At 38.8% G+C, this 17,613-nt stretch overlaps 1 protein-coding gene across 4 annotated transcripts in view; it reads right to left on the reverse strand.

Moving 5' to 3' along the window:
* The window catches only part of ABCB5 (ATP binding cassette subfamily B member 5), a 34,552-nt gene extending 17,182 nt beyond the window's left edge, over nucleotides 1-17,370 (reverse strand). For 3 of the 4 annotated variants that reach the window (XR_002045238.3, XM_019285330.3, XM_010399052.4), the window contains exons 1-14: nucleotides 16,695-17,370; nucleotides 15,561-15,648; nucleotides 15,356-15,404; nucleotides 14,208-14,352; nucleotides 13,697-13,763; nucleotides 13,272-13,463; nucleotides 11,972-12,143; nucleotides 10,848-10,972; nucleotides 8,314-8,488; nucleotides 7,901-8,014; nucleotides 6,923-7,033; nucleotides 4,498-4,623; nucleotides 3,046-3,249; nucleotides 1,655-1,825 (exon numbers count right to left, since the gene is read on the reverse strand). Coding sequence is in view for 3 of the 4 variants with exons in the window: in XM_019285330.3 (XP_019140875.1) it covers nucleotides 1,655-1,825; nucleotides 3,046-3,249; nucleotides 4,498-4,623; nucleotides 6,923-7,033; nucleotides 7,901-8,014; nucleotides 8,314-8,488; nucleotides 10,848-10,972; nucleotides 11,972-12,143; nucleotides 13,272-13,463; nucleotides 13,697-13,763; nucleotides 14,208-14,352; nucleotides 15,356-15,404; nucleotides 15,561-15,648; nucleotides 16,695-16,743 (1,788 nt within the window). In the remaining variant the exon portion in view is untranslated. Of the gene's footprint in view, nucleotides 1-1,654; nucleotides 1,826-3,045; nucleotides 3,250-4,497; nucleotides 4,624-6,922; nucleotides 7,034-7,900; nucleotides 8,015-8,313; nucleotides 8,489-10,847; nucleotides 10,973-11,971; nucleotides 12,144-13,271; nucleotides 13,464-13,696; nucleotides 13,764-14,207; nucleotides 14,353-15,355; nucleotides 15,405-15,560; nucleotides 15,649-16,694 lie in introns of those variants that run through there. The other variant, XM_039549913.1, reaches the window with a different exon arrangement.
* Nucleotides 17,371-17,613: the final 243 nt, after the last annotated feature.

The following is a 17,613-nucleotide window of genomic DNA, read 5'->3' on the forward strand; positions in this document are numbered from 1 at the left end:
TTGCTACGGAAGCTGTGCATCGTATGGGCACAGGAACAGGGGCATGAAGATGATGATGGCATCTGCAGTAGAGGACGGCTTCCATGGAGATTTGAACTCTTCCCCTACACCTGCCATTCAGTTCTCACGGACCTGATGCAAGTCACTCACAGCCTGTCACAGCAGGTCTGCCACAGCGTGGTTTTTATGCCTCTGTCCTAATGCACAAAGCCTTCACCATCGTAGCTGGGAGCTGTGATCAGAACTAGCAAAATGCTTTAAAAGATGCAAAGTTATCTGAAAAACAGCTGGCTACTAGCAGCTGAACATGAATGCCCAGAAACAGTGAGCATTCATGAGGTTAGTATCTCTGCTCCTCAGCTGTAAAAATAATGAACAATATTAGCACCACTTTTTCCACTCAGGGATGTTGAAAAGCAATTTGGAAATCCCATTAGGGGACTACACTGATGGACATCAAAAAGCTGTGAAAAGATGACTAACTTATGATTCAGGGTTCATTTTGGCGTGTTCTGAGAACATGAAGAAGGATGAGAAAGAGTCCACTTAATTGAATGACCTCTCTCTGTTATGCACTAAATGAAGCAATAACCTTCTGGAAAAGCTAAGTACTTCACTATAAAATTTTAAAAAACAACCAAAGACACAGAAGAAAGCTAAATTACATCTAAAGCAGCAATCTTTTAGGGTTTAAGTCTGCATCAATTATATGATTGATATAGAAATCAGATTATATGAATATTATTTTTGCATCTACATGTTACCTCAATACTAATATCACTAGAACGACATGAATATAACAAACAAATGCACTTTACCTCAGATTTAAACTGACTAGCAAGTGAAGATAACAAGTCTGTATTTCCCTTGAGCCATACTAGTAATTAGTATCTCTCTGCATAACTATGGAAATGAAAGGCAGAATTTTTCACCTCATTCTAAAAAATACATTAAAATAAATATTAGACAAAAGAAAACACATTCAAGCCCAACCATGAAGTTCTTTTTCAATCAAAGCCTATGGGTTCCACTATATGTTGATGGAAACTGCTGATGAAGGTGGGCTGTGAGAAAGGTATTGTGTACTGATCACAGTCATGGGTACAAATTCTGACATCTGCTCTGCAGCAGCACTCACCCTAGAGCTGTGGGGCTGCTAAAAGCAGGAAAAGAATGCAAATGGCTAAATTCCAAGAGCTTTCTGAAAATTATGAAGCAACTATTCAATAAGGAATAAATACTAGGAATATCAGTAAAAGAAATATACTTTTCTATTAATCTACCTAGAAAGGGCCATTCTGCCCTCATATCTTGCCATGATAAGATGCAATCAATATTTGACCAGCAAATGAACAATTATGATTTGAGAAAGGGAGTGCAGGAGACCTAAGTTTCAGTTCCACATGACTAAGTGTCTTCGTAATAAGTAATAATGCAAAATCAAAAGCCGTAAACAAATTAACATGATTTTCAATTAAATTTTTGATAGTTCAAACTCCCTGTTAAAACATTGAAATGGAACATCCTTCCAAATTTTATGTTCCAATGTCCTTGATTCTGATGGAAACCTGAACTGAAAATTGTACATTAATTTTTCTTAAGCACTGTTTCACCTTTTCATGGAAGCTGCTAGCTTCATTAACATGAGTCCTACCTTATCAAGAGCTGCTTGCACTATGGATTCACTCTGAGTATCTAATGCAGATGTAGCTTCATCCAGAAGAAGAATTTTGGGATTTCTTGCTAGGGCACGGGCAATAGCTATTCGCTGCTTCTGTCCTCCACTCAGCTGAGCCCCTCTTTCACCCACCATGGTGTTAAATTTCTGAGAAAGGAGAGAACAGAACAGAAGCTGAGACATCTCAAATCCTCATTTCTCCATGCAACCCTAACTACTCACTTGTAGAAGATGTAGCTTCTTCCAGCTGACTTGAGCACATGCAGAGCAAACACGGAAGGACATCCATCCAACTGGCCCTTAGCCAAACCCTCCCACCCCCACCACATGTGGTACCTGCCAAACTTTGAACACATGGTTCTTTAAAGACTTGATCTTTACTGCTCACTCGGTGCTCCAAACCCTGGGGTTTCTCAAGACAAGCCTGTAACAGGCATCTCAGTATTTTCTGATTATTGCCTACCTTTCCAAAACGGTTGGAGTGATAGGGACACAGCAGAAATGTGCCTCCTCTGAATCTGAGACACCCCCCTTGGAGCCATGGTTTGGTTCCTACTGACTGTATCACTTACTGCAAAGTGGCAAATCTCAAAGTCCAGTGTAGTTTTTATTAAACAGCTATATAAGAGTAAATATGATAAAATAACTCTTCCTGAGAAAAAGGAACCTTGGAACAGACTGACAAGCTAGAAATGGCTAGAAATTCTTGAGAGGTGGGGGTCAAGCTCTCTAAAGGAGTAAAAGGATTTGAAATGAAATCCCAGGTGGGCACTTTCCCCCCATTTTTTTAACTTCAGGAAAGAAGGGAAGAACATACTATCCATTTGTGAGGATGTGTTTAGAATGATTGACCTTGCTTCCCACCCTCATCCTGAAAGGAGTAAGGCACCTGCTGCTAAGAGAGGGCTCAAAGCCAGGAATCTCAGGCAGAGGGAGGGCTCAAGCTTCTAACTGCTAAGAAGGGTCTTAGCTCAGGCCATACTTATTTCTTCCACTCCCCCCACTTCCTGTGAATGTACAGACAGCTTTGGATTTTGTACAAAGGGCTTTGGATTTCTCATTCTTCTTTTTAAAAGCCCAACTCTTCCCTGCCTCATGAGATGGGTAAGGATGGCTGTGAAGCTTCCTTTCTCCTGAGTTAAGACGTTGACATTTTTTCCCAGACTTCAGCACAAGTCCTTTGAGAGCAACCAAAGGCACAATAATCTAGTTGAAAAACTCTCTAAACTGAAATCTGCTGGAGGCAATAAGTATCTTTTGAGAAGTTGTAGTATAACTTGGATTCCCATGCTCTGCCTCTCAGAAACAGGACACCAACCTAAAATGGACCTTTCATTCTTACACTCAAAATAAGTTCATGAACTTACATCAGGGAGTCTAGATATAAAGTCAAAAGCATTGGCTTCCTTGGCTGCTTGCTCAATTTCAGCATCAGAGATGTCTTCTCTGCCATAGCGAATGTTCTCAGCTATTGTGGTTGCAAACAAAACAGGCTCTTGGCTCACAATGCCAATATTTTCTCGTAGCCACTTTGTGTTAAGGGTCCGAATATCCCGACCATCTAAGGTAATCTGAGAGGAAAAGAGTGCATCAAAGAAGTCGAGGAAATGTACTCTGTTTATAATAAAGCAATTAATTACTATTACTTGACTGAAGTATCAGCTAGAAGGTCAAGAAAAAAAAAAAATAGCGTCTTTAATAGAAAACTACGTTGGGGGAGAAGCTGCAACAGCAGTTTTTCTATCCACTGCACAAGCTGGAGAATTATGAGGAGCAACATAAACAGAGAAGACATCATGAGCTTTGTTTTTTTTATGTTCCCCCAATAACCATCCTATCTGAGCTGGCTTAATCCTCCAGCTTCCTTGGACACTTTTTACATGATTCTCATGTCCCGATGCCAGTTTGCTGTCTTCACAGTTGTGGCTACACAATTGTCTCTGTGGCTGTGCTTTACACCAGATCAAAGAGAGTTCAAGTTGACTAAGAGGAAAGGGAAAGTTATTTTTAACCTAGATAATTTGCAGTGTGGTCCTATGAACATTGGCATTGACACAGCAAAATGAGTCATGGAGGCAGGAATGAACAGCCACAGAAACATTAAGTTTAAGAAACTGTGTTGATAACAGCTGTCTTGGTACCTTATATACTGATAATTCAATTTTTAATATTTGAAATGTCTACCTACTTTCAACTAGCAGTAGGAACTATTAAGTAGCATTCTTCAAATATCACGAGTAAAAAGCACATTTTCTTAAAAACACATTGTTTCTCCTGTCTCAATTTTTTGCTTTGGAAATTTCTGGTGGGAAGTATTTACCATTTACTAACTGGATTTAGCGTTTAGTGGTAAAACACATACAGTGTGTAATGATGGAAACTTTTGCTGTGGGTTAACAGTGAAAAACAAGCCAAGAAAACAAGCATTTAAAAAAGGGAAGCTCTCTGCAGGTTTTAGCTTACATTCAATGAAAAGGAAGTAAAATACAGCAGAACATTGTTGGGTTATGCTTTGCTTAAAAAGTTTAGAGAATTTTAAAAGTGAACTATTGATAATTATTTTAAATTCAGATCTTGCAAGTCTATTCAAAGACTTGTGGCATTTGCTATGTGTGACATAGTACTGTAAGAAGGAGCAGAATAGTGAAGTCAGGCCAACAAGAGAGGATCATTCATCTGAAATTGAAATTGTGGAAATATGAACTATGCAGATATGTGCTCAAATTCAGTCAAAATAATAAACAAGGCTCAGTCAATATGGGAAACTTGTGCATGTTCTAATAGCTCTGACTGTTTACAGTTCTCTTTCAGACACTCACTTCTCCCTGGTCAGGATCATAGAATCTCTGCAGCAACTGAACAGTAGTGCTTTTTCCACAGCCACTGGCACCAACTAAAGCAATGGTCTTCCCAGTTTGAACTTTCAAGTTTAGACCTTTGAGGATCTGAGAATAAATAAAAAAAAGTATACCTTAGTTTAACAAGTTTGATTAGAGAACAGCCTGTCAAGGTAACTGTAGCTATTGCTACCAAGGCAGTAGTGAGGGCCACAGTCTGAAGGTATGGCAACATCAATAAGTTGATTGTACCTGGGAATATCCTGGAGCACTGACAGGGAAAAGACTGCACCTATGCTTGTGAAATCTATTGGCCTTCGAAACAGGATGGCTACATGCAACCTGCCTTTTGGGAATGGTCCCTGGATCCCTCTGCCTACCAAACCAAGCCTGGGAATTTTTTGAGAAGATTGATAACTGGAACAGGCCAAGTTCATGCCAAGAAACATTTTAAGAGTTCCCTTGCATAGACCATTGCATTCCAGTGCCTGGGAAAATTCCCCAGCACACTCAAACTAATATAGACACAGGCACAGTACTCCAAACTTGATAGCTCATTTTCCCCAGTTTGTGTGGTCTGGTAGCAGGCTTGGGGTCTTACATTCTCCTGCTGTCCTCCATTTTCCATGGCATAACACTTAATTATGAATCTCACAGAAAATTATTTTTCAGATGCTAAAGGATATCACTAAAACAAGCCTGCTTTCTTCTGTTTTTGAAATATAAACGGCTGTTTTGACAAGGTAAAACTGCTGGAAAGCCCTTAAGAAACCCCATTCTTTATTGTTAACAGCCTCAGCAGCCTGGGGAGTAGTTATAGATTAATGATATCTTTGTTGCTATTTTCACATTTAGAGAACATTTTACCTCAAAAGATGTCCATGCCATTACAAGTAATGCTGTGTAGTTGCCAAAATACTTGGCTGCTATGGAAACTCTCCTTGTTTATACCAGGCTGATTTATAAGTTTGCCTACACATGTTTTTGCAATGAGAGATTAAAATAGTTGCAATATTCCTCTCCCTGTATTACATCCACCCAGTTTTATAGCCCCAGGAAGCTGATATCCCCATGTCTGCATTTTCAAGAATGAACTCTATTCTAGATATCATAATACCTCCAGATACAAATAATCATTACCACATACTAGGCTATTTCTAACTCTCTTTCATCAGGCAAGGTATTAAATCTTAAAATCAAAACTAACAATGACTATAGTCCTTAGATCTCTTTGAATTGGTTTAACCTGAACAAGGAAGATTATGCTGTGTTGCATCAATTGCTTGAGAGATTCTGGGTAATTTCTACACAGCTTTGCTGAATTATTTTGGCTCTATTAAATAACATTGATGCTCTCAGTAGGGAGAGATGCTGACTCAGATTTGGGAAAGATGAGAAATATGTCTTATTTCCCTGCCATTTGGTGTGCTGGCCCGTAACATAACTCATGAGCCTGAAAAGGATTTTTAGGAAGAAAGATGAAGACTCTGCTCTGTCCTTCAGATTTCTGAGCCAAGAGTGATAGAAGATACATTGTACAAAATTCAGTTAAGGAGAAAGCCCAGCTCTGAGTTTGCCCTCCAGCTGTCCCAATGTCCTGGAAACAGATTTGATGCGCAGTGGGACAGACCTCAGATGTCTGAGTTGTGAAAAGCCACCTGAAGAAACAGACATAGAGGAATAAACCTTCCATTCTCACCACTAGATCAGCATGTCAAGCTGTTAATTGTTGACATTTGAAATACCTGTTTCTACCATTTTCTTCATCAAGTAAGTAACTTTTACCTTTATCAAGGTGTTCAAAAGATTATAAAAGAATATGGCAAAGAGGTCAAATCAGCTGTATCACCACAAAAGTAATCACCATAACATGATGTACACAGGACACTAATGGAAACAAAACTAGCAAAGAACAGGGACAACAGTTTATTGAACAGCAATTTTAACATATGCCCAAAACAATGTTTGACTTCCAAATGTACATTTAGGATGATAAGTTTACAACAATATGCTATCAAATGTACTGAAAGTCTATCTCTGATAATTTTTTGCACAGGATATCATAACTCCAAAGAGGCAAGAAACTGGAAAAAAAGTAACTTTCTGGTTTAACTGCTTAAAGTCTGGAAGCCTGAATGAAAGATTTTGAAAAATCTTATTTGATTTATCAAAGTTCTTGTTCACAGAAATTCAGACTAGGAGCAAGACATGTTAGATTTTTCCTGCAGAAGAGAACAAGATAGACCATGACAGTAGATCTAGAGCTTTGTCTTTGTGCATTACTGAAGGAAAAGTTATGCCACATCCCCCAAATCAGGAATGCATTTTGCAATCAAGAATAACAAGATTAGACAATATGGACATAGGCTGAGGAATTTCAGTACAGTAATCCAAACAGAACACTCACTTTAACATCAGGTCTGGAAGGGTAGCTGAAATGGATATTTCTGAATTCAATTTGTCCTATGAGTTTGTCTGGCTTGTAACCCTCCTTAGAACTGCTATCTATGAGCCGTTTCTGGAAAGAGGTTTGTAAAATAAATTGGTGGTTATTTCACTTTTGCAACCATTATTTTTGCTACACATATCGTTCTTTACTTTCTCAGCTCCTGGTTTACACTGCAGTACATCATTGCAGAACTGCTGCATTTTACTTGCAGGATGGTGAATACGGGGGAACATCAAACTGTGAATTCTACTTTGACAAATACAGTACATTTTCAAATGCAACAAAATCCATAGCAGAAAATCTGTAATTGCAGAACTTAACTGCATTCTCTTGAAGCCAAAACAGTGGCCCTCAGTAATCTGCATAGAAGGATTTTATACTCACATCAAGAAGAATGAGGTAGCCATTTCTCCATGAACTTTTTAGTCCTGCTTTAAAGTATTTTATACACACAGATATACAATTGCTGCATAGCACAGCAAGACCAAGAAAATAATGAGTAAAACCTTTTTTATAGCAACATCAGCATTACAGATTATTATTATAACTTTCAATAGCAATATTAATCCCCTCTTCACCAACTCCCCCTCCCCAATAAACCCCATCTCAGCTGAATTTGTGCATACATGCATTTTTAAAAATTAGTATAGTGTCATACTACTTTCCCACTGGAGCTGAAAGTCTAATATTAGAGAAAAACCTCAACAATATATCTCAGACACATCAGGTTTTCCAGCTTTCACTGTAACAAATAAAGAGGCTGGGTTTTTTTAGATGAACGAAAATATTATGTGTTTCTGTGGTAAACATCCATGAAGTTGATGATTTGGGAGCTTTAGAGCGCTTTTGTTACATTTCTCAAGGGAAAAAAAAAAGGAGGGGGAGTGAAAGTTAAGTTGGTTGAAAGGCTTCTAGTCTATGTACTTAGATGTTTACCTTATTGATAATCTTATACACTTCATAGGCAGCCCCACGTGCATTAGCCACACTCTCCAGGTTGGGAGCTGCCTGGCCCAGGGAGAAAGCTCCAACAAGCACAGAGAAGAACACCTGTGGGAGATGGAGAGCAGCATCGCAATTAATGATTACAGAGTCACCAGTGCCCATGTGTGCTCTAGAAAGATTTCACCACTGGCTCTAGGTTATTCATCCCACCTTACAAATAGAGTCTAAGACAATCAAACTTATTATATCAAAAGCTATACAAGATGAGTACCTTTCTGTTGTTTTATACTAAGTGAGTCTCTAACAGCTGATTTAGCAAGCACATGGCAGAAAACAGAGACACCACTTGCATAACTTTCCCTGAAGATACAAAACATTTTTCAAAGCTGCATTGCTGTACTTACAATTAACACACGGCCGATGTCATAATGTGGATCCTCAGCAGTGAGCTTGGTCCCATACCAAAATGCAAGGGCATAGGATCCAAAGATGAAAAATTGTGAAACACCTAGACATGTGTTAGTGGTAATGGATTTTTTCATTCCAACACTTTTAGCCATCTCTAAGTTAGCATCATATCTGAAAGTGGGTAAGGAAAGCATTAATTTGACAAGTACCACATGCCATTCTGGTTATTTCCCAGTGGCCTATTTTTAATCAACAGGATTTGTTTAAGCAAAACAACTAAAATCTGAAAGAGAATACAGTTTAGTTTTGTTTTTTTTTTTTTTTTACAGAGGACTATTAGGGATGTAATTAATTTGAATAAATATGCTCTGACATACGCTGACAATATTGGCATACCATTATGGAAGACATTCAGAAAACAATTAAGCATCATGACTTAGTTATCATAATGGAAGACACAATAGCACTCTTGAATCCATTGCTTCCATTAATCCTGAAAGGAAATCTTGGAAAGGTTTTAGCCACCTTGTCTACCAGAGGTAAAGTTTACTCTTCCACATTTAAAAAAAGCAAAATCAGAATAAAAGTCCCCAACAACCCCAGGCACTAGGGAAGGAGATAAATGAGAGCTCCCTCTGACTGCAGAATTGTTCTCTTACTGTCCATTCTGGGATGTCGAATATCTTTCCCATAGGTCAGTTTACTGATTAACATATAGGAAACTAGTGGACACAGAAGGTCAGTATAGAGACTGACAAGATCAGTGAGAGAATTATTTCTTCTAAGGATGGTTCAAATTAATTAATTCATCTATAGTTTTCAGCAAATAGCTTTCATTTACCCAAGCTTACTATGCAAAGTGTAGCCTAGGAATAGTGTAGCTTTCTACTTGCAAGCAACATGGCCAGCAGCCTGCACTCTTTTTCCAAAGCATATTTTCTATAAAATACAACCCCATTGTATGAAGACATGCAATTCATTCATCTGGGAAACAACCTTAAAAAACTGCATTAATTTTGTTCATGTAAATTTCTAAGATGCCACCAGTGCAGTATTTGTTAGTCAAAAATATTGAAATATTTTGACTTGGTTGTGCTCTTAAAACCAAGCCCTATATCTGAGTCAGAGGCATCATAGGTCTTCCAGGAAAAGGGAGTACTGGATTTAAGCAGTGTGATAAATACATATGATCACTCAAATACAGAGGAAAAGCCAAGCCCCAGCCAGAAACTAAAGGTGACTGAAGATCCCTTTCACGAATAAACTTTTGCAGTCAGTGGAGGCACTGTGCAGTGAAAGGATGCTTTTCCTTACCCTCGGTTCAGCATTCAAGAGCTGTGTAGGAGTCACAATCCTCTGTCTGAAAAATGCACTCCCTGGTAGGAGTTTGTCCCTAGTGGAAGATGTTCCTAGGAAAGCCACTATGTTTGCTTGGGTTTTTTTACATGAAATGGAGGTAGAGCTGTGGAAGAGGCTGACTGGTCAATCATAAAAAGAAAAGGCCTTACTCAGGTTTTAGTTATTTTGTCTTTAGACAAAGTAGTTTGAAACAGCTCCTGTCATTTAATTTTCAGACACTGGTAATTGTAAAAGATAGGGAGGAGGGGTGACAAATGATCTAGGTCATCTTAGGGCTTTTTTTGCCTTTACTGTGCAAGCAGTCTTAATACTGTTGTATCTTAAGAACAAACCCCAGTAAGCAGAAGACAGGGCTATAAGATAGTCAGAGCTCAGTCCCTGGCAGCAAGTGGAGGAACAGTCTGTAGGACCCTAAGCTAGGGCTGACACCACCTTAAAAATTTTGCACAAGACCAAGGCAAATATGAGTTGAAAAAGATAGAGTTTCATGGAGCATATGAATCAGGTCATCTGGTTTGCCTTTCCCAACTGCATGGAATCAGCGAGGCCTTGTATTTGTATACAAAAAGTTATTGTTTATGCTTGTTGAGTTATCTGACATGCATATCAATAAGTTTGTGGTCAGCCACAATTCTTTCACCTTTTATGTGTGACTAGGGCCAACACTGGGCAACTACACGATAATTTGCAAATCATTAAAGTTACAAATCACTGTAAAAGCCAGTGGCACGATTTTACCCAAGGCTGCTATCCAGTGCAGTTTAAAAATAAGCTCAGTAATCAAAGATCAGAGCAGTAGCACAAAAGCTCTAGAAGATAAGCAACTGATTGCATGCTTTGTTGCGTCTGACTCATAGGTGAGGATAACCTTCCCACCACTTTCACATTCAGTTCAACTCCAGATCTCAGTCAAAGGAGAAATTTTCATCTATGCTGCAGTGACAACACAAAGTAGCCTATATTTACTGATTAGGTCTATTTGTACATCTTTGTTTTCAGGTGATTTGTCCACTTACAGAAAGACAAATGACACTGAGGGGAAAGACAAAATGACACTAAGGAGAATCTCATCCCTCTGCCCCTCCAAAGTAAAAAATATCCTCACAAAACAAATCCACAACTAAATCCCCTTTCCATATTTTAAATATAATTATTCTTTTGAAAAACCTACTTCTCTAATGCCTTTTGCTGTCCGTTGAAAGCCACAACAGTCCTGATTGCTGTCAAAATTTCTTCTGCCACAGCTCCTGCTTTGGCATAAGCAGACAGCTCTTTAGCAGTGAGGGATGCCAGGAGCTGAAAAGTTGAAAAACATCTGTTATTGCAGCCTAGTGAAAGAATACACACACTGTCTTGGTGAATAAGAACAATCACACAAGGTGCACAAGATCAGACTTTACTAAAGTGGGGGTCAACTCCTCCCCATACCCTGAATTTCTCTCAAATAGACTTCAATTTATCATCATCTCCTTATTACAGTCAAAGGCTACACAAATATCAGGTGAACTTCCTGACCAATCCACTTTCCTCCCAAGCTGAGGACAGCCTACAAACTACACTAGGAAGAGTGGAAGGAGGTATGCCATAGCTACTCTGGCGAGTGTCTGAGGTGTTCAGACAGTAGAACACCAGCAGATATTGAAGTAAGAAGGTCAATCACATGGCAGCCTATAACGTTATTTTTCTTAGCTTATTTGTAATGCTTCAGATAGCAAAAAACCCATAGAATCACATATAAATAGCCACTCAGGAGTATGAGCCACCCATATTAATGCAGCTAAACAGTGAATGAGGGGAATAAGTTTTCCTATCTGAAAGGGAAACCTCTCCAGCCATTTCACTGATTTATATCACTTTGGTTTTCAGCAGCTGTATGTATCTGTATAGACCTACTCTGTACACAGCATGAAACTTAGTAGATTACTTGCAAGATATGTGATATATGCATGTGCAGATAGAAAGAGGTTGAAAGGTATTTGTGCTAGGAGGGAAAAGCAAGGGCTTCCGCAGTGCTTGCCATGAGGAAATTTCTGTGCCAGAAAGATGCTCTGCTGCAGGTTACCCTCCTGTCACATGGCATGAAGACAGGATATGTAGACAGAAGGAACATGAGTTAAAAGTGTGTGCTTGGGAACCCAAAGAAAGGCTACAGAAGGAGCAGAAATCAAAGTAAGTGTGCAGCCAACCCCCCAACTTAGAAACCACATTAGGTTTCTCCCATTCTCTCTCCGTTTCCTGTGCATAAGAGTTATAGGGTTTTCTGGTTTCTTTGTTTGTGAATCCCCACACACTTACAGTTGACCAAACTGCTGTCGATGCAGCAAGAAGTGGGCTGACTGACATAACCACCAGTGTCAGCTTCCAGCCATAGATGAATCCTATAATAAGCCCTGACACAAACGTGGAAAAAAACTGCAGGAATATACTGATCTTGTCTCCGATACCTTCACGGATGGTGTTGATGTCACTTTAAATAACAATAATAAAAAAAAGATTTGTTAGCTTAAAATGCCTCTCCTTGTGAGTCCCTCCCCCTTCTTTTCGCGCTATGTTTTCTCATGTCAGAAGCTTTGCCATTTCCTAAATGACACAGGGAAATTTCTAACCGCAGCTACTGAACTGTACCATTAGGCTCTTCTGTGGCCAAAACACAGCAGAAACCTCCTATTTTTAAGGACTCATTTTCTGTATTCTCAACATTCTCTGCTGTTTTTATGCCATGTCACTAGGTCACAAATGACCTAGTTTCCTCATCTGGCATCCAAATGGAGCAATATAAGTAAACAATCAAGCAGCTTCTTCACCCAACATGACCATCTCTAAATAATTTCTTCTGCTCAGCTCTCTGATGCATTTTATATTCTTAATTTTGGCTACTGACTCAGATGAGGAACTACCTCCATTCCATCATTCTATTATTTGGAATAACCTCCATTTTTCATACAAATTTTCTTCCCTGTTTTCTCTTTCCATAACATACAGATATTAGAGTTGATAGTGGTTTCATTTAAGCTTCTTGTACACATTTCAGCACAGAACTGTGTCCCTGTGTCCAAAGTTACTATAAAATCCAGAAAAAATATTTAAAAGAATATAGTGTTCACATATATGATCCCATAGCACATGGGCATTACAGTCCTCATCCCTAGATCTATTTAAGTTTGTGGAAAAACTCCAAAGACTTTTAACTGGCTAGATAGGATACTGCCTGAGATTGGACTGGATGCAAGTAAAAGCTCATTTCCATTTAATTGTCAGCTTTCAGTGTTCATAAATTAGGTGAAGACAGCAGAGCTGTTTGTTTAACCCTGGCTGACAAGTGCTTCATGGACTTTAGAAAGCCAATGTCAGGCAGTTCATGGAAAAAAAAAAAACCTTCCAATGCACGTGTCACAAACTGCACAAATGAAGCTGAAAAGGATAATTAATTTCTCACTTTGAGCTGTAATATGTCACACTTTAGATTTGGTGGAATTTTTTGTTTTTTGTTTTTTTAACTCTCATAGGCTATTCTGCTGAAATAAAAGGCAGTTTTCTTTTAAATGCCATCCTTGGTGGTGTGTGTATGTGTGTAAAAAAGGAGCAGAGCCCTCACTCTGTCAGTCTGGTGTTCAGTGTTCCTATTTGGGTAGTATCAAACCAAGCCATCTCCTGATGGAGCACTGCAAAAAAGAACTTCTGCCGGATCCTTGCTGTTTGCCTTGTAGCAGCAACCAAAAATGTCCACACTTGGATGATGCTCAGGACCAACACAGCAAAGCCAATTCCCACGTAGTAGTAAGCAAACCTGGGGTAAGGGAACAAAAGCACATGTGATCTCACTGTATCTTGTGAGAGAAGTTAGACAAACAGAGCAGCAACTAGTCTTCATTAATGACACCAAAGTAAACACTGAAGACTGTGATGCATTATTGAGAAACCTTTTTGAGAAGGCAGACATTTGCCTTCTGCTGAAGCAGATAACACAGTAAAAGAAACTCCTCCAATACTTTATTGAACAGGATAACTACAGACTCTTACTTTGTCATTTCACCTTCTATATCCACACCTGGATCTGATGGACAGCTGGAACTGTTTCCTGAAGTATCTGCGAAGGGGAAATAAGAAATAGGAATATTTGGGAAAGTGTTATATAAAAAAGTTGATTCATGGCAATATGGGGTCATCAGTTTTAGAATGTTTTTTATTTTGCAAGTGGGGTCTTGCAATATAAACTTAAATACAAAATGATTTGGCAAACACACATTTATTTTTAAGGAATTAGTGCCTGATAACTAAGGTTGGTCATGCTCCCTACTGTCTCAGCAAAGTCAAAGTTCATTCATAAAGTGCACATCCAATGCTTTGATTTTACCCTGGTCTAGTCATTAAAGATTGATTGAAATGATTAGCTTATTTCCAGCAGGATGAGTGTTGCTCATAATATAGTCCCTTAGATGCGTACCAGTGCACAGTTGGCAGGGGAAAGGAACCTTAGCCTCAGTAGCAAAGCACAGCCAATTTGTAGAGAAATCTAATTTTAGCTTTTTACCATTGGATTCCACGCCACTGAGCACAAAGCTGTTTGTCATCTCTCCAAAGATAATGATCATAAGTGGCATTCCAGTTCCATTTGCAGCTGCTGCCACCAAACCAACTACCATCAACAGGATATCCACCCCATCAGCATAGCAAAACTATGTAAGCATTAAAAAAAAAAAAAAAAGAGAAAAAAGTGACATTACACCTGACAGTTCACAACATTGCTACAGTACAGCAGACTTGCAGAACATGCTTCATCCACATATTCTAAGTAGCAACACTCCATCTGAAGGTAAACTCAGTACATAAGGATTTTATAGTAGTCCAACACATCTTTAAATCAGTAGTCAGGCTGCTAAGAGAATACTGGCAGGACACTGATTCTCAATTTGGAAAAAAATTACATGTTTGCAAGTGATTATGACCTTTGTAGAATGTATTGTATTTTGTGTTCCATTTAGTTACATATTTACTAAGATAATGCCTCTAAAATGTAAACAAGAATGAGTTATTGACCAGCACCTGGCTTATACCTACCAGTAGAAAACGTTTTCAGCAGAGATAGATTGTATCTTAAGACTCGTCTACCCCTGAAGCTTTGTTTGGTTTAAAGGAGGATGTGAATTTAAACTGCTGTAGATATGCCGGGATGCGGTTAATCTGAAATCAGAGCATTTTATTCTTGACTGTCCTAACCATCTCAAAGTGTAAATACATGTCGAATAAACCAGAGAAGAATTAAACTTTTCTTGTTTCAGAGTAAGCAAGTCCACATGTAAGAGCTATTTTGGTTTGGGAATAGCTGTCCTATAGAAAACTGACACCATATCACTGGTTCTCTGAGAGCAGGTCCCTCTGGTGTCAAAGACAGGATAAGCCCTTTATGAACAGACCCAAGGCAAGGGTTTATGAAATAGATATGTCTTAAAACAGCCTCATCTTCCAACAGCACTAAGGTTGAACTGCTGTCCTTACTCACAATCTACCAAGGGGGGGGGAATGTGACATAATGGGGCAAAACTTTAAGTGGTCTAGAATCAGTAGGTCTCAGGCTTCTTCTCAGGTTTTTGATTGCCTGTTAACTGCAATTCATAAACAACTCACAATGCCAAATAAAGAAAAGAAAGTATAAAGCAGACCATCAAACAGGACACTAACCAATTCAAGAATGCCAACCATTTGTTTCTCTGTCTTCTCATCTCCCTTCCTAGAGTAAAACACAAAAGACTAATTAAGATGAGGGTTTTTTTAGCAGAGCAGAGCTGTATTAAGCTCTTCTCCTCCTTCCCCTACCCCTCTCACTTCCCCATACACCCAGTTACACCACAGTGTAAGTTAAAAGTTAAGTTAAAAAAATTCCTACATTTTCCTCTTGGGCTTTAACTGGTCACTTTGTTCTACATGTTCTTCATGCTGGAAAGAAGGATCATCACACCCCTTGCTTCCAGATTCTATGAAATAAAAAGAAGATTTGTTTTTTTAGCAAAATGACCCATCTACTGCACTATTTTCTTGTGTCTTTAACTGCTGATACTTTTGCATTTAAAGACTAATTTTTCCTTGTGTTCTCAGGAGGAGGTTTCAAGAAAAATTCACCAGGCTCTTTCTCTTCAGTTCATCTTTATTCCAGGAAAAAGCTTCCATGTCCATTTCTGAGATAGACACAACTTCATTTTTATAGTTAAAATGTATTTATACAGAAAGATTATCAAAGACTAAAAGAAAAAGAAAGAGTTAATTCTTCCTTCAAATACCTGCACAACTGAAGGCAAATTAGGAGAACTCCTAATGAAATGAGTGTAACTGCTTATAGTGAAGGTTATAACTGCTGTAGATAACATAGAATAGATGGCAATTAACTGGAGGATCATGTCCTTGCCTCTAATAACCATCTTAATTATTATCTTGCAGTAGGTGCTACAAGTCCCACTTGCTTTGTGCTAGGGGCTTCAGAAAGGTATATAAAAGAGTAATCCTACCCAGCAAGCTTAGAGTTCTAAGTGTATAAAAGAAGATGCAATAAATATAGAAAGAAACTGATGAGTAACCACAGTGGGGAGCTGTAAAACAAGAGGAGAAAAGGTACCCCCCACACCAACCACTCCCAATTTACATTTACCTTAACTACTGACTCACTATGAATAGAATTTTCTACATACTGCTTGAATTTTAGTCAGCCTATAATGATGGTTTTAGACAACCATTTGAAAGCAATAATGTGCTTCCAGCTTACTCATCTTACCTCAGCAAAATTTTCGTGCCTGGGCTAGGACCCTCCTGAACAGTTTTACCAATGTAAAAGAATTTTGTTGAACTTGATGGAATGATTCACACAGAAAGTGTTTTATAGGTGTGGCTTTAATTCACTCATTCATAGGAAACTCATCACATTACCTCCTACAAAACCACTACAGCAATCAGGAGAGTATTAAAGTGTTCTTTAGATTCAAGTCTGTGGAAAATAGTCTTCAAACACATATGTGGTATTCCTTCTTACCAGGATTGGAGAGGTCCTGTTCTGTGGAATTTTCCAAATTGCCCTTCATTGTTCTTTTTGTTGTATGCTAATGAGAGAGTTACATTAATTAGAACCTACAATAACCCCCGCAACAAAACATTTTGATTTAGTAAATATACAAAGAGTTCACATCTGTGGATTTTTCTATGACTCATTAGATTTTGGTCTCAACATCTTTCTACTTAAATAGAAAAACTAAAAAGAAAAAAAAAAGGTAACAGTGTGAAAAAAAGAACTACCATTAATGAGATATTAAGAACAGTCAACACTATTACAAGAGAACTGAGATCAGTAGCCTATTTTAGCAGTCTTTTATGCTAAATCCTGAGATCCTTCATATAAAAATTACTGTGAACAATCTATAACAGAATAGATGATTTCCCTCATTACCTTATGCTTGATTAGAACTAATTGAGCAGTCATAACATGGTCATGAGTACAATGATAAAGACATGCACTCCTTGTGCCACGTGGTACTAGGATACATTTAGAGGCAGTAAATGACTGATGCTCTAAGTATCCTGAGACTTCTCTTCTTGATCTATTAAATATATTGGTTAAAAAACCAAACAACAACAACGAAATCCCAAGCAACAAGCCACATATGAAGCTGACAAATCCTAGAATAACATTGACAAGAAAATGCCTACTCAACCTCAGATAAAGGGCGGGGGGGAACAATAAAAAGAACGACCACCCTCTTTGCTCGATTTCCGACTGTGCTTTTCCCCTCCCGTTATTTCGGCTCACCTTCCCGGCTCACCCCACGCCACCGCCCGCACAGTGGGTGCAGCCCCCGCCCTGGGCTTTATAGAGGCGGCACCGTCCGCCCTCGGCCCGCCCTCGGCTCGGGTTGCAGGTGAAGGTCGGTGCCGCAGCTGGGCAGAGCCGCCCAGGA

This window comes from Corvus cornix, chromosome 2, assembly GCF_000738735.6.
Source record: "Corvus cornix cornix isolate S_Up_H32 chromosome 2, ASM73873v5, whole genome shotgun sequence".
Taxonomy (NCBI): Eukaryota; Metazoa; Chordata; class Aves; order Passeriformes; family Corvidae; genus Corvus; species Corvus cornix.